This window comes from Coregonus lavaretus (genome assembly GCF_964263955.1).
Source record: "Coregonus lavaretus genome assembly, chromosome: 16".
Classification (NCBI taxonomy): domain Eukaryota; kingdom Metazoa; phylum Chordata; class Actinopteri; order Salmoniformes; family Salmonidae; genus Coregonus; species Coregonus lavaretus.
Genome location: NC_140003.1, coordinates 886,363 through 903,531, shown reverse-complemented (window position 1 = coordinate 903,531; position 17,169 = coordinate 886,363). Strand labels below are relative to the sequence as shown.

The following is a 17,169-nucleotide window of genomic DNA, read 5'->3' as shown; positions in this document are numbered from 1 at the left end:
CAGGTGAAAGGAGAGCTTGTTTTGTAAAGGTACAGAGAGAAAGAGAAAGAGTGAAGAGAGTGCACAGAAAAAGAGAGAGAGAAGAAAAAGAGGGGCAGGATGCAAAAGTTAGGTCATTTCACAATGTTTCACCATGTCCAACTCAGTTCATGTAATTATTCCACGAAATATGAGTGAGTATGGTAAAGGCCTCATTCTTACCTGTTACTGTAACCAGTTACAGTGCTATATGTCTATCAGTGGTGTGATAACATAGTGCAGCAGTATAGTATAGTGTCTTGGTGTCTTAGCACAGATTTAGGTCATTCATGGGCCCCAATACACACGGGACGTGAGGCGGGAGGAGCTAAACTGACACAAATAGGATACCTTCGAATCTAGTCCTCTCTCTCTCTCTCTCTCTCTCTCTCTCTCTCTCTCTCTCTCTCTCTCTCTCACTGTCTCTCTCACTGTCTCTGTCCTCTACTATGCGGCTAACCACTTTCACATTATCCACCCTCGACATCCGTTAGGGGATTTAACTGTTACATGAGTTTTTCCAAGATGCACGTTTCTAAGGAGGTCTCTGACTTGTGTTTCGTCTCCGCAGGACCTCACCAAGTGGAAGAACCGTCGCAAGAGCTTCAACTCTGATATTGTGAAGAAGAAAGAGGAGAGGGAGCGGAGCACAGCGAGCACCGGAGGAGGGAGCGGCGGTTTACAGAGGTCCAATTGGAGGTAATAGAGTGACACCTGAGCACAGGTAGACACCAGGGCTAATGATTTAATGCGGGCAGTCAACGGAAAACAATTTGCAAGGGAAAATTATAATGAGGGTTTCTTACTGGACATGTCCTGTTGATCCCTCCATGTCCACCTAGTCCCTGCCTGTTCTTCCGTTTGGTGCCTAATGAAGATGACAGTGGGGATAGGTAGATACTGCACCTGGGTTGAGTACATACAGGTCTGGGCATTAAACTGTTACTTTTTGAATGCCTGTGCTGCAGCAAAGTACATTGTTAATGTGGCAATTGCCAAGTTTATTAGCAATCATCTAACAATAACCTATATAATGAAATGTGTTCATGAAATATGCCCTGACTGAATGTAAGACTTAAAAAAGGAATCAAGCCCAACAGTCTTGCTGCAGTGCAAATTATTGTTGAAAGTAATGTATCTGCTGGACTAGACACCCTCAAGTACAAATCCTGCCTGTGTTCTTTTTTTTTTTTTTTTTTTTTTATTATTATATTATTTTTTTTTTTGGGTAGATCAGCTTAATATTGCAGATAGATTGTAACTTCCATCAATGTAATTGTCTGCATCACTTCCAATCCCCCATGTTTTTTATATATATACTCCCCTTTATTCCTTTTCAACTCCGCCATCCTTTCCCTACTTGGGGTAAATTAGTGAACAACAATGCCCAGGCCTCTACTTCCAGCCTATACTTACTATCTACACCTTATGGACACAGTCAATTTTACAATAATTCTATTTTATTCGTTTTTGCTCCTGAACTTCTACTACTCTCAACCTCTCCGATCATTTTCATGATTTCCATCCGGTTTGCTTCTATATGCCATATCTTTCTAACTGTGCTCTTTCCCAAAAGCTCCCAACATACAACCTACATACTTATTATGGACACAGTATGCCTGTGTTCTTGTTACTATGTTCTCTATATTCTATACAGTTACCAAAGGGCATTTGGGCTAGCCATGCTCCTACAAGGTATACATCATTATTTTTGTACAGACAATTAGAAACATGTAATCCTTTATTGGTTGTAGATGTTTTACCCTGTTTTAAGTATTTTGTCATCAGAATTCTCATCAGTGTTTTTAGATGTGTTTTCACTCTCACTCAAAGCTGTCCTGTTACTGTATATGTACTGACTGCACCAACAAACCGCTGTCGATGACGACGCAGAGACAAATACAGGGCCATACAAACGTTTGTGTTGTTAACAGACTTTTGTGGAGACTTTTGCCCTGAGAGAAAGTGACCTGAGACTGTGTTAATGAATGAACAGAAATTGTCTCTCTGCAAAGTGTTGTGTGAAAGTGTAATCTAATTGTGGCTTAGATCCTGCCTCACCAATTTTTTTGTTCTTTCAAACTTCTCTTTCCCTCCTCCCTTTCACCATTTCTCAATCCTTTTATCCCCCTTTTTCCTCTGTTCTCCCATCCTCCCTTGCCTCTTCGCCTCCTTTCCTCGGCTCCTTTCGCTCTTTCACCCATCCTATCTTCCTTTTACCCTGTCTCTCTCTCTCTCTCTCTCTCTCTCTCTCTCTCTCTCTCTCTCTTACCTTACACATTTTAATCCCTTTCCCCTCTCTCTTTCACCTCCCTTCCCTCTCTCCCCTCTCTCTCCCTCCCTCCCACTATTCCCTCTCTACTTCACCACCCTCCCTCTCTTCTCCATCCCCACAGCTCCATCGGCAGTCGCCTCAACTCCCTCGCCTCCCTGGACCAGGACGTGTTTGAAGACTCCGCCCCGGTCCGCCGCACCTTCCCCCCGAGGAGCTACACCATCGATAACCCCTACCCCTACACCACTGTTGACCGCCTCAGCACCACTAGCTCCTCCGTGCCCCCCCCAAAGGAGGAGGCCCCCGCTGCCACCACGGCAACCAACAGGGCTGGCTCGCCCTCTAGGGGCAACATGAGTGACAGTAGCGACAGTAGCGACAGTCCCTCCGGTTCTGGTAGCGACATCACCAACAACACTACCACGGTCGGTCGTACCTCCAACTACAACCCCTACGTTCCAGCCCCGACTCCCTCGGAGAAAGCCCCAAGCCCGGCCTCGCGGTATACCAGTACAGCCAAGATGGAGGAGACCTTAAGCACCACCACCACCACCACCCCCAGCTTCCTACCCAAAGCGCCCGAGCCCAGTCGACCATGGGTAGGCAAGGTGTCTGAAGAAGTGACCCCCTCCACTGGTGGTGGCTCTCCATACAAACAACAACCACAGTACAACTCGGTGGTGATGGACCCAAAGCCCATGCCTCCCGGTGTGTCTCGGGTTTCTGCCTCTCTCCCCAGGAGCTACATGAGATCGGATAGCGCTCGGCTCACCTCTGTCGTCACTCCACGGCCCTTCGGGAGCCAGTCCACACGCGTCGCATCACTGCCCTGCGCCTACACCGTGAGTACCATAGTATACAGTAATATTTCCACATGTCCAGTTCTGTCTGTGTGTATAGTTGTTTGTTACCTCAGGACTGCTTTCTGCAGAAACTGCTTTTTAGGACATCTACTGTAGACTAGAGGATTTGGGTGAGGTACTTCAATGGCTAAATCCAGATAATCGTGACCTGTTTCAGTCCATTTTCCTCTATTTGGTGCATAATGAACAGGACCTAAGACTGTAGGAATGTTGTGTTGTGTCGGTTGCAGTGCAGTCTATTTCCAGTGTAGTTTGAGTGATTGTTTGAGTGTTAGTAATTTCGGAAACCCAGAACATAAAGTCAGATGCTCGATTAGGTTCTAGGGGGAGATGGATGATAAAAGATATCAATGAGACCAGTCTCCACTCCCCCTAAATAGAAACACTCAGCCAAAGCATGGGCCAATTGTCCCCTCCCCGTCCGAAATTCGAAACATGCAAACACCTGCGAAATCATGATTTGTCCAAATGATCAGTGACGAAGAAATCTGCGCACTGGAACAAAGTTCCGCATTAGTCTTCGCATCCCACAGTCGGTTGACAGACGCTATGATACCATCTTATATTACGCGCGTCTGTCCACGAGCTAATAAGTTGTGTCAGGAACTTCATACAACTACATAGGAACTATCATCCCTATGGTGAAGCATGGTGGTGGCAGCATCCTGCTGTGGAGATGATTTTCAACGGCAGGGACTGGGAGACTAGTCATCGAGGGAAAGATGAACGGAGCAAAGTACAGAGAGATCCTTGATGAAAACCTGCTCCAGAGCGCTCAGGACCTCAGACTGGGGCGAAGGTTCCCCTTCCAACAGGACAATTTGCTAAAATAAAAAAAATAACTGTTTTAACCCCATGTCATTATGGGGTATTGTATGTAGATTGATGAGGGGGGAAAAAAACAATTTAATCCATTTTAGAATAAGGCTAAATGTGGATAAAGTGAAGGGGTCTGAATACTTTCCGAATGCACTGTAGGCTCCTCAGATGGGTGTCTCTCAGAAACGTGTGAACGGAGAGACGGATGTCACCAAGAAGCCGTTGGCCCCCAGCCGCTATAGCCAGGTCATGACCTCTGAGGACGAGGCGCGCTCCCTCTCCAGCTCCGCCCACAGCAGTGGAGGAGAGGAAGAGGAAGAAGAAGAGGAGAGGGAAAGGGGTGCGACCCCCACACTTGCTCCTACCCTGGCCCCTTCTCAGGCCAGGATTCCTTCCCCCGCCCTCCAGACCCCAAAAGTGACCTCCCCAGCCCCAGTCAGTCCGTTATCTGCAAAAGACACAAACCAGGTAGGTTTAGATTTTGGTTATTCGGCAGATTATACTTTTTCAGTGCAAATTTGCAGTAGTCCAGAGCTGAAGCCAAAAATAGCATATAGAAATAAGGACATCAAATGTAAAACCAATTTGTTAAAGAAATGTTGGAATGGAAGTAGCAAGCACAGTGCTGGAACGAGTGAGTGAGTGAGAAAGCGAGTACGATGTGCACTGGATACTGTAGTGTCATTGTGCATACTATTCTATGCAGCTAGTGCTACATTCAGTTGGAGATACAGTAGGAGCGATGCTTGTCATTGTCAGACAGCAATTAATAATTCATAGTGAAGAACAAATGTTATCCTTTCCCTGGCTTTGGAACACAACCTGGATTTCTGTGTGTGTGTGTGTGTGTGTGTGTTGTGTAGGAGAGCTACGCTGACATGCGGATTAGTCTCAACCAGAAGCCCAACAGCAGCAGAGACTTTGGCTTCCAGACAGAGTGGGACTCCACCGGAGCACACATCACCTCCATCCAACCAGGTAAACACATACACACACATTTAGCACAAAACACACACATTTAGCATGGTTAACACAAACAAAGAGTAACAACTGTCAAGGCCAAACACTGAACAAACTGTCTGATTGTAAACCGGGCCACCGTACATACAGCATGGTGGAGAATAGTGAAGGGGGAATGGGCACAGAGTAATGGCAATTAATGGAACGGTATAAAACATTTGGTACCGTTCCAGTCCAGCCTTAACAATGAGCGCATCCTTCGATTTAAAGTGACACCAGCCTCCACTGGCACAGCAGTCTCATCTCTCATCTCAGTGAGAAAGTTTTAAAAGGTTGTTTATTTAAGCAATGGACAATGTGTGAGACACTGGGAATAAAACTGCCCTTCGACATTATCATTTTTCAAAATAACTTTAGTTAAGTAAACTATATTTTTCTTAAGGGTAGATTTTGTGTAGCTTAACTTCTTCCAGTGGGAAGTAATTGGTGGCTTGGTAAACTATATTACATTAAAACATAAAAAAAATAAAAATACGAGTTATATATAGGAAAGACACCAAGACACAACAACAAATACTATGTACACACTATTTATATATACGTATTCATATTCTTACAGTACAGTTCAATTAGATCTTTAGAAAGAGGAGAGGCGCTGTCATACAGTATGTTTTTTAAATCTGTTTTTTTAAGCTAAACTTGCTTTTTACCTGAGTGACCTCTGGTGGTAGTGCATTCCACGATGACATGGCTCTACACATAACTGAGCTACACATTCAATCTGTTTTTGGTTTGGGTACCGTGAAGAAACCCATAGTGGCGTGTCTGGTGGGGTATGTATGTCTGTTTGAAGTGTGTGCAAATACATTATACAAGTGGTTATGCATTTTCAACACACAAATGTTTCTAGAAGAGACTGACTAGAAGAATGATGACTAGAAGAGAAGTAGTCAGTAGCAGATCATGTGCCCGGCATTATGTAGGGCAGCCTCTATCTAGGTCAGATCTGCTGGGCTTGTCTCTCTCTAGCCTACACTGTATGTGCTAGGGGAGTACTTGGCACCCGTTGTCATTCCACCCCTGACTGCAGATGAGGGAAGGAGACAAGAAGCGGAAGCCACATTAAATCATTGAGATGTTTTATTGCAATCACTGCCTTCTCTTTATTGTGGCAGTTTCATTTGATCTTGACCTCTCTACATCACTACTGTGACACCTGTCTTGCCCACTCTTTAACTCACCCCAGTGCCCTCTCTACCCTCTCTATCTGAGCCCCGGTTCCCTCTCTACATATCTATCTCACCCCCTGTGCCCTCTAAAATCTCTATGTCTGACCCCTGTTCCTTCCTTCTGTTCCTTCTTTACCCTCTCTATATCTGACCTCGCTGCCCCTCTCTGTGCCCCCCAGGCAGCCCAGCGGAGCTGTGCCAACTGCAGGTGGGCGACGAGGTGCTGTCTGTGAGTGGGCAAAGGGTGGCAGAGATGAGCTACGGCAAGTGGAAGAGCAGCACAGAGCAGGCTCTGCAGCAGGGCAGCCTCACCATGGACATACGCCGCCACGGCAGTAACAGTGAGTAGACGGAGAGAGAGAGAGAGAGAGAGAGAGAGAGAGAGAGAGAGAGAGAGAGAGAGAGAGAGAGAGAGAGAGAGAGAGAGAGAGAGAGAGAGAGAGAGAGAGAGAGAGAGAGAGAGAGAGAGAGAGAGAGAGAGAGAGAGAGAGAGAGAGAGAGAGTCACAAGCTTGATGTAGTTATTACGTGTTATGAATATGGTACCAAATACTTAACCTTGTACTAATTTAATACACATATAAGTGGATTTGTCCCAATACTTTTGGTCCCCTAAAATGGGGAGACTATGTACAGAAAGTGCTGTAATGTCTAAACAGTTCACCCGATATGGATGAAAATACCATCAACTTAAAGCTGACAGTCTGCACTTCACAGTTATTGAAACATTTTAAATCCAAAGTGCTGGAGTACAGAGCCAAAACAAAATCTCACTGTCCCAGTACTTTTGGAGCTCACTGTATGTTTTCACCAACAGGTTTACACATCCTACTATATCACGATTATACCACCTAAACATCAGTCAGTATATTGATTTGTGTGATCTGTTGAATGTGCAATGCATATCAAAATAGACGCATTTGCAGGAGAGCGTGTAAACCTGTTGGTAAAGCTAGGGGTTTGTAGATTGTGCATGGGTGCGGAAGGTGGTTTCTCTGTTTTCCCCACTGTTCTTTAGAATAACACCATAACAGCAACCTTATGTTCCCTTCCAAGCGGTAGCGTAAATACTTTGTGTACTATAGTTGTATAGTAGTACCTTTAAAGTACTAGTACCTTTCCCAATGCTTTCACACACACACTATCTCTTACACACATACACATACATTTGATGTCGGAAGTTTACATTCACTTAGGTTGGATTCATTAAAACTCGATTTTCAACCACAAAACTATAGTTTTGGCAAGTCGGTTAGGACATCTACTTTGTGCATGACACAAGTAATTTTCCCAACAATTGTTTACAGACAGATTATTTCACTTATAATTCACTGTATCACAATTCCAGTGGGTCAGAAATTTACAAACACTAAGTTGACTGTGCCTTTTAACAGCTTGGAAAATTCCAGAAAATGATGTCATGGCTTTAGAAGCTTCTGATAGGCTAATTGACATCATTTGAGTCAATTGGAGGTGTACCTGTGGATGTATTTCAAGGCCTACCTTCAAACTCAGTGCCTCTTTGCTTGACATCATGGGAAAATCAAAAGAAATCAGCCAAGACCTCAGAAAATATATTGTAGACCTCCACAAGTCTGGTTCATCCTTAGGAGCAATTTCCAAATGCCTGAAGGTACCACGTTCATCTGTACAAACAATAGTACACAAGTATAAACACCATGGGACCACGCAGCCGTCATACCGCTTAGGAAGGAGATGCATTCTGTCTCCTAGAGATGAACGTACTTTGGTGCGAAAAGTGCAAATCAATCCCAGAACAACAGCAAAGGACCTTGTGAAGATGCTGGAGGAAACAGGTGCAAAAGTATCTATATCCACAGTAAAACAAGTCCTATATCGACATAACCTGAAAGGCCGCTCAGCATGGAAGAAGACACTGCTCCAAAACCGCCATAGAAAAGCCAGACTACGGTTTGCAACTGCACATGGGGACAAAGATTGTACTTTTTGGAGAAATGTCCTCTGGTCTGATGAAACAAAAATAGAACTGTTTGGCCATAATGACCATCGTTACATTTGGAGGGAAAAGGGGGTAGCTTGCAAGCCGAAGAACACCATCCCAACCGTGAAGCACGGGGGTGGCAGCATCATGCTGTGGGGGTGCTTTGCTGCAGGAGGGACTGGTGCACTTCACAAAACAGATGGCATCATGAGGAAGGAAAATTATGTGGATATATTGAAGCAACATCTCAAGACATCAGTCAGGAAGTTAAAGCTTGGTCGCAAATGGGTCTTCCAAATGGACAATGACCCCAAGCATACTTCCAAAGTTGTGGCAAAATGGCTTAAGGACAACAAAGTCAAGGTATTGGAGTGGCCATCACAAAGCCCTGACCTCAATCCTATAGAACATTTGTGGGCAGAACTGAAAAAGCGTGTGCGAGCAAGGAGGCCTACATACCTGACTCAGTTACACCAGCTCTGTCAGGAGGAATGGGCCAAAATTCACCCAACTTATTGTGGGAAGCTTGTGGAAGGCTACCCGAAACGTTTGACCCAAGTTAAACCATTTAAAGACAATGCTACCAAATACTAATTGAGTGTATGTAAACTTCTGACCCACTGGGACTGTGTTGAAATAAATAAAAGCTTAAATAAATAATTCCCTCTACTATTATTCTGACATTTCACATTCTTAAAATAAAGTGGTGATCCTAACTGACCTAAGACAGGGAATGTTTACTTGGATTAAATGTCAGAAATTGTGAAAAATTGAGTTTAAATGTATTTGGCTAAGGTGTATGTAAACTTACGACTTCAACTTTATATACTATCTTTCTCTTTCTCTCTCTCACACACACACATTATATCTTTATTTTGCTCTATTGTTCTCTCTCTATCTCTCTCTCTCTCTCTCACACACACACACACCCACGCACACACACACACACACACACACACACACAAACACACACACATAAACACACACACCCCTTTGTATCTTTGCCATTGCCACATGTCTGCAACGTTCAGACTGGGACAGAGACCTACCTTCCCTGCCATTTAAAAGCCATAAGACCATCAATCTGACCAGTATGGATCATCATCCAACACTTATAGGTTCCCCCGACACAACCACCGTTAACGCCGTTAACGCAACCACCAGCTTGGATTTCACCTCTCGGGGATCCATGGAAACCACCAAGGAGGTCACTACCCAACCAATAATTGTGAGTTTTACACGAAGACCTCATGGTGTTGATAGGGTTCAAATGTTTCTTTTCGTGTTACTCACAAATACCCAAATAAAACATGATCCATCACAAAGTTGCAAACATGTTGTGACAAGGTTGGTAAGGACATTAATATTTATATATAGAAAAAACTTGTGATTTTTGTTTGTTGCATGGTCATATTGAATCTATATTAATACAGTGTATTGGTAAAACCCCAGACAGTTCTCAACAGGCTTTTACTTCATCTTGTTGCAGGATGTGGCATCCAATGGAGAGAATGGAGGTTTCCGTGACGAGACAGTGACCATGAGAAACAAAGGTAAAGAGCATAGAGCAGAGATACTAACCAGAGCGGTTATGACTAGCCTTTATTAACAGGAACGAGTTTGAGAAAGCAATGTTCTCTCTTTGGGACTGTATGTGTTTTTGGTGGTGAAATGCTCATTGCTTAATTATGTACTGATGATATGATGATGTACTGTTTACTTGTAATGTAGGATGTGTTTGTGTGAGCATTTTGGAAAGACTTGGCCAGACCTCAAGGGTAATTGTTATGTTTTCAGTGGTGGAGAATGGAGCTCTTGATAGAAGTTACCCACGCCATGATAGCAGGGCCGTGCACAGACCTTTCATAATTCATATCTCTAAAATAATAACATACCAAATGCCTCTGTAGCGAAAATGTAATGACTTTTTTTTAGCATAGGCCTATTTCTGCAACAGCTCATCATCACAAATTGTAAGCCAACTAGTTACAGTGCCTCCTAAATACATGATTGACATCGGGAAAAGAGGGTGGGCAATCAGCTGATCATTGATGTTGATGATAGTTAGCTATCTCAATTTATTTTACTGATTGTGATTTACCTCTCTGTCTTTCTGCCTCTCTCTGCTGCGTACATCAGCAAACCAGAATATTGATGATGATGTAGGCTAAATCAAGTGTTATCAAGTGTTAATCAAATGTTATGCTGCTGTGGCAGTACTCTTGATATTGAAACTAGATAGCTAGCTAGCTAGCTACACCCACTCAACCAGTGACCGCATCTCTCAAGGCATGCATGTTTGGATACCAGGTGCGTGGAGTCTCCGTACAGGACAGACTGGGGAAAAGGCACAACCGGGCGCACGCGAGCTCCGTACAGGGCAGATCAACAGGCGCAATCAACGGACAGGATGAGGGGTAGCGAACTTGACAATGACTTGCGGGCAGTGGGTTCCAAACAACAGTGACAAAATCTGTATACAAAAAAAGAATTATACCACCACCCAAAAGGGCAATTTGGAGACTGGAAGGGCAAAAGGGCATGTGCTCTGCACAGGTAGAGCCTTATCTGTGCACATGCCTGCATGATAGAAGCTATTACTTCAATGTTTCTCTCCCACTCTCTTACGCTCTCTGACCCTGTTCTGATTTCTCCATCTCTCATGTAGAACCCATATCCATGAAAAACTTAAAACGGAGGTCCGAGTTTTTTGAACAAGGTAAAACACCCCTGATCGAGCCCTGGTGTTGGTGAAGGGTTATTATCAATCGTCTGTGTAACTATCAGGAGGCTGGGTGCTCTTGGCTTCCATCTCGTTCTCTCTATTCCAGTGGTTCTCCTATGGACCTACCTGGTATACAGGTTTTTGGCTCAATTATGACTTAACCTAATCATGATTAAGGGAAGGTTGAGACAAAAAGTTGAATACTCAGGAGTTCCCCAGGGATCCATGTTGGGCCCGCTGCTTAGAAGCAACTGCTTTTTTCCATCTGATCTGGTACTGAGGGAGTGTAACCCCACTGGTCTCTCCTTTCCTCCCAAACCCAGGCTTCTCAGTGCCCAGTGTCAGTGTGCTGGTCTATGTCTATGGTAAACAGGGTTGAGTGTGCAGTGATTCTCCCTGAGACACTGACATGCCGTCTGAGCTCAATGAGTCTAGACCAGTGTCTCCCAACCCTCTCCTGTGGGACCAGCAATATATCTACATTTCTGTTGCAGCTCTGAGCTGACAACTAATCACAAAGGCCTAGATTAGTTGAATCAGGTGCGCTCGTTCAGGGCTAAAACCAAATTGAGAACCGTCTGAGGATCCCTCAGGAGAGGCTTGGGAAACACTTGACGAAAAAGTACTGTTTTCACCAACACTTTGAAGCACCAAAGGGTAGACAGCATGTCAGAATGCCATACCAACATACCAATCTACTAGACTCCAGAGAAGTGGTCACAAAATTAATGTCAGACTGCATGCAGGTTCTCACTTCTTGCTTGTGTGTTTTTGATTGCCTGCATTTTGAGAGCCTGCATACACAGGAGTAACTGAGAATCAACATTAAAGATGTTCAATCATAGGCTGTTCCAGAGCCATATAGGATAGTGATATACACTATACTGTATATACAAAAGTATGTGGACACCCTTCAAATTAGTGGATTCGGCTATTTCAGCCACACCCATTGCTGACAGGTGTATAAAATCGAGCACACAGCCATGTACTCTCCATAGACAAACATTGACAGTAGAATAGCTTTACTGAAGAGCTCAGTGACTTTCAATGTGGCACCGTAATAGGAGGCCACCTTTCCAACAAGTCAGTTTCTGCCGTGCTAGAGTTGCCCCGGTCAACTGTAAGTGCTTTTATTGTGAAGTGGAAACGTCTAGGATTAACAACGGCTCAGCCTCGAAATGGTAGGCCACACAAGCTCACAGAACGGGACCGCCGAGTGCTGAAGCGCTTAGCGCTTGTCTTACGTTGCAACACTCACTACTGAGTTCCAAACTGCCTCTGGAAGCAACGCCAGCACAATAACTGTTTGTCGGGAGCTTCATGAAATGGGTTTCCATGGCCGAGCAGCCAAACACAAGCCTAAGATCACCATGTGCAATGCCAAGCGTCGGCTGGAGTTGTGTAAAGCTCGCCGCCATTGGACTCTGGAGCAGTGCAAACGCGTTCTCTGGAGTGATGAATCATGCTTCACCATCTGGCAGTCCGACGGACAAATCTGGGTTTGGCGGATGCCAGGAGAACACTACCTGCCCGAATGCATAGTGCCAACTGTAAGGTTTGGTGCAGGAGGAATAATGGGGCTGTTCATGGTTCGAGCGAGTTAGTTCCAGTGAAGGTAAATCTTAGCGCTACAGCATACAATGACATTCTAGACGATTCTGTGCTTCCAACTTTGTGACAACAGTTTGGGGAAGGCCCTTTCCTGTTCAGCATGACAATGACCCCGTGCACAAAGCGAGGCCCATACAGAAATGGTTTGTCGAGATCGGCGTGGAAGAACTTGACTGGCCTGCACAAAGCCCTGACCTCAACCCCATCAAACACCTTTTGGATGAATTGGAACGCCGACTGCGAGCCAGGCCTAATCGCCCAACATCAGTGCCTGACCTCACTAATTGTCTTGTGGCTGAATGGACCAAGTACCCGCAGCAACGTTCCAACATCTATTGGAAAGCCTTCCCAAAAGAGTGAAGGCTGTTATAGCAGCAGGGGGGACCAACTCTATATTAATGCCCATGATTTTGGAATGAGATGTTCGACGAGCAGGTGTCCATATACTTTTGGTCAGGTAGTGTATATCTATGGCCCTGGGCTATTCACTAAGCCATAAGCCTAGAAAGTAATGCTATCACAAAGTTAACTCAGGTGTCATATGCTGTCAGGCATATGGTACAGTATGTTGGTATGATGTCCAGGTGTCACACATTGGCTCCCCTCCTTCTCAACCTTGCATGCTTTGCTGTGCTGGTGCTCTTGTGTTATTACTAATAGCCAATGCTTCTGCATGCATCAACATATCAACATGCATTTTGGTGACTGGTGCTTATTTTGACTTTTGTGTTCTATTCCTGTTTGCATCTTGTGCATGTTTGTTGTTATATCCGTTTAAAAATGTTTTTATTTTAATGAGATGTTAATAAGTTGAATCTAGTTAGTGTGATGTACTTTGTAACACACCAACAGTATGTTGGGACCTACTATTCAGCAGTCAGGGACTGTTATTCTGCCCAAATCATAGACTCTTTGTGGCAATATTGGCAAGACTGTAGTTGAATTTAAAATACATCTTCTTTGCTTCAGGCTTGATTTAAAAATCTCTAATTATAGCTGAGGGTTTGGTTAAAGTTGAAACACCATTTAATAGTTTTAAAATCTGAACACACACTCAACCTCAGATAAGAGTTGAGGTTTTAACAAGCCTGTCAGCTTTCTGTCTGTGTGGTAGCCAATATTATTATTATATTATTATTATTATTATATTATTATTATTATTATTATTATTATTAGCCTGTGTAGCATCCAGGTGTGTGAGATTGAAATACATGTATTATGTCTAGCCTAGGTGTCAGTCTGTGCGTCTGCTTTAGCAAACTTTTAATTGTCTTGACAAACATGGCAATGATGTAGTATTTTAGAATACAGAAACAATGCTTCTCATGGCAGCATATACTGAATGTTGTATAACACTCTGTATCACGACTCAGGATATGACCCAGATGCAGACACAGGAGGTGGATAGTTTGATTCTCCGAATAAGGGTCAGGCAAAGGGAAGGTCGAGGGCAGGCAGAGGTTCGTAATCCTTGGCATAGTCAATCAGGGACAGAACAGCAGGCAGGCTAAGGGTCAGAACAGGCAGACTAGAAAACAAAAACTTGAGAACAGGAGAAACGGGAAACACACTGGTAAGACCTGACAAAACAAGACGAACTGGCAACAGACAAACAGAAAACGCAGGTATAAATACACAGGGGATAATGGGGAAAAAATAGGAGACACCTGCTGAGGGGCGGAGACAAGCACAAGACAGGTGAAACAGATCAGGGTGTGACACTGAGATATGACTATAAACATTAGATCCATTTATTTGATCATGTTTATTCTTTTTCAAGGAGGATCAGAGTCTGCGATATCTGATGTAAGCAAATCGATTTAATATTTACCAAATGTTTACAAGCAAGTGGTTGGGGTTTCAAATATGTGTTTATGTTCTTAGGTTATTGCAATGCATTGACCCATCATTGTGTGTGACATCTTTACTGTGTGGGATAGTAATGGTTTATTTAACTACCACCCCAGGGGCAGGATCCTGAGCCCCATTAAACTCCTTGATTGAAAATGCTAGCCCCAACCTTTGTGTCATTGAGTATTGTATGAACAATCTTTGAAATTGGATGATGATAACTCGAGTGGACTGAAGCATCTGTGGCTCACTTTGAAAAGGTTGACTGAAGGAATAACATACCTAACAGTTCAAGTTCAAGTTTTTACTTTTCATCTTAGTCATAGACACTGAAATACTGTACATGGGTATCACGTTAATATATAAACAATGAAACATTCAAATGAAAAACAAGTAAAATGCATGACAATATGTATAAGGGTTGGGGAGACTCAAATAGCTTTGTTGATTAAGTGTGATTAAGATACTGTAAGAGTTACTTGTATTCAAGCATTAGATGGAGAAAAAACTATGCAGTAATTAGTGTATTTGCAGGATAAGTTTGTTCACCTATAAAGGAAATAATGGCAATGTCTCTTCTCTGCTCTCCTCTTCCTCTCCTCCATCAGATGCCCGTTGCCTCCATCGCTCCCTCCTCTAACCACTGGTCCTGGGACCCGGAGGAGGAGCGCAGGAGGCAGGAGAAATGGCAAAAGGAGCAGGAGAGAATCCTACAGGTAACAGTGTAGTGTGTGTGTGTGGAGGTAGAGAGATCAAAATGTGTCCAACCTGACCCCTGCAGAGCAGCTGTAGACCAGAAGCCAAGGCTCGTTATTCCTCCACTCTGTATTCCCCGCAGGTCAAACGGCCTAATTTCTTAATGAGACATAGATTTTCTGCCAAGCTTCTACCAAGGTTCACCTACTCTGGGGAACGTAGTTGGAATGTAGAGCTTGTTAAAACAAACTGAGCGGTTGGAGGTGAAACTTTGGGATTGTTTCAGTTTTCATTCTCAGGTGTTAGGTATACTTCAGCTAATCTTGGACGTTATGTCATTTGTCTTCCAATTGCCCTTTTCTTAGGTTTTGGTAGAATAAAATGTGGTATATTTTTTTATTTGTCGGGATATTAAGGGATGGCAGTTGTTGAATGAGTTGAGGCACTTTCCTTGTCTTTATCATGAAACCAACACTTTCTATTTCTATTGTTTAAGAAGAGTATACTATTTTCCTCTTACATCAAATTGTGATTAAAAGTGGTTGTCAGTAGGGGGCCGGTGACCAAAGCTCCTGAGAAACTCTGTATGTGTGTGTGTGGGTGTCCATACAGTACAGCAACCTGTCTCTCTCTGTGTGCGTGTGTGTGATCAGGAGAAATACCGTCGTGACCAGGAGAAGCTGGAGGAGGAGTGGCGTCGGGCCCAGCAGGAGGCTGTGACAGAAGGGGGCAGACACCACCAAGAGGTGAGGAACCATAACACCATAGCAATGTAATTTTCTGGTTGTAACTCAGGACTTTGGCTTTAACCCTTTACTGTCTGTTCCTCAGGAACCGAGAGGCCTGGAGGTGGACAGCAGAAATATCAGCCCCCTCTCCCCCCTACGCAAGCCCACCGCGCCCTGGGAGGACAAGGAAGCGCAAGAGAAGGAAAGGAGGAGGAGGGAAGAGGAGGAGGCACAGCGAAGACAGGAGGAGGAAGAGAGGAGGAGAGTGGAGGAGGAGAGGAGGAGGGAGGAGGAGGAGGAGCGAGAGCAGCTGCGTCTTCAGAAGGAGCGGAAGAGCAGGGAGAAGCAGGAGGATGAGGAGAGGAGACAGAGGGAAGAGGAGAAGCTGAGATTGCAGAGGAAGAAGGAGGAGAGGGAGGAAAGTAGGCGCCAGGAGGCTGCGGAACAACAGCACAGGGAGAAAGAGAAAATGCAGGAGCAGCAGCAGCAGCAATGGTTAATAATAATAATAATGTTTTCTTTAAAGGTTTAGTTCACCCAAATTACAAAATGATGGTTTCCTTACCCTATAAGCAGTCTATGGACGAGTTATGACAGCAATCCATGCTTTGGTTTAGTTTCCCTGGCACTGTTTCCAAATGCTAACATTTTAACATTTGTGGCACTAATCCAATGCAAGTCGTTGTACCTATATTAGCATTTTTCGCACATCATATCCAAATTATCCTAAAGTATCTAAAATTGATTATGTAGCCGAACAAGGTCACTTATAGATAATGGTCCAGTATACATTACAGGAATTATTTTTATTTTCACCCAGTTTTTCAGTGTTGCTTTTTACAATGATAAAGATTTGCAATAATGCCGTTTTTCCTCCCCTATAATTCCCCCTTCCCATCCTACCCAGTTCCCTCCCTGAATTAGAAATGGTACATATCATTTGTGTGCAGTCTAAAAATATTTTTTTTCTGGCAGTGGGAGGAGGATAAATTGGCAAATGTAGAGTTCAAGCTGAGCAGAATTTGAATGAGTTAAATACCCTGGCCTTTCCGAAAAAACCCGTACTTGCGTACCCGTACTTGGGTTGATGGATGGATAAAGAGAGGTTGGGGGGGTGAAGGCAAGGGTTAAGAGAGGTTAAAGAGGTAAATTGATGGATAACAACAGTGAATAATAACAGTAGTGTGCTTTCAGCAAGCACACTAATAAAAAAGAACTATGCCGGATAACAGTAGTGGTCTTGCTGAAGCAAGCGCATGAATAAATAAAATGATCAAACAGAAACAAAAGACCATTGTCTTACATATACCGTTTTAAACACCAAGGATTAAAAAGAAAAAGAGAAAAATAACAAATAAAATAAGGCAACGATATAAACAATATAGCAACTGCAAAAAAAAATTGAGGATCTAGTGCCTCTGCCTTATGTTAG

General features: G+C 43.8%; 1 protein-coding gene across 1 annotated transcript in view; it reads left to right on the top strand.

Annotated features, from left to right (window-relative positions):
- Positions 1-17,169, top strand: part of LOC311143713 (LIM domain only protein 7-like) — a 97,591-nt gene that overhangs the window by 70,002 nt on the left and 10,420 nt on the right. Inside the window, exons 11-22 of the mRNA XM_084179583.1 lie at positions 590-717; positions 2,415-3,135; positions 4,135-4,443; positions 4,839-4,953; positions 6,344-6,505; positions 9,158-9,354; positions 9,616-9,679; positions 10,795-10,845; positions 14,243-14,268; positions 14,922-15,029; positions 15,663-15,755; positions 15,841-16,232. Coding sequence (XP_084035709.1) covers positions 590-717; positions 2,415-3,135; positions 4,135-4,443; positions 4,839-4,953; positions 6,344-6,505; positions 9,158-9,354; positions 9,616-9,679; positions 10,795-10,845; positions 14,243-14,268; positions 14,922-15,029; positions 15,663-15,755; positions 15,841-16,232 — 2,366 coding nt within the window. The remainder of the gene's footprint in view (positions 1-589; positions 718-2,414; positions 3,136-4,134; positions 4,444-4,838; positions 4,954-6,343; positions 6,506-9,157; positions 9,355-9,615; positions 9,680-10,794; positions 10,846-14,242; positions 14,269-14,921; positions 15,030-15,662; positions 15,756-15,840; positions 16,233-17,169) is intronic.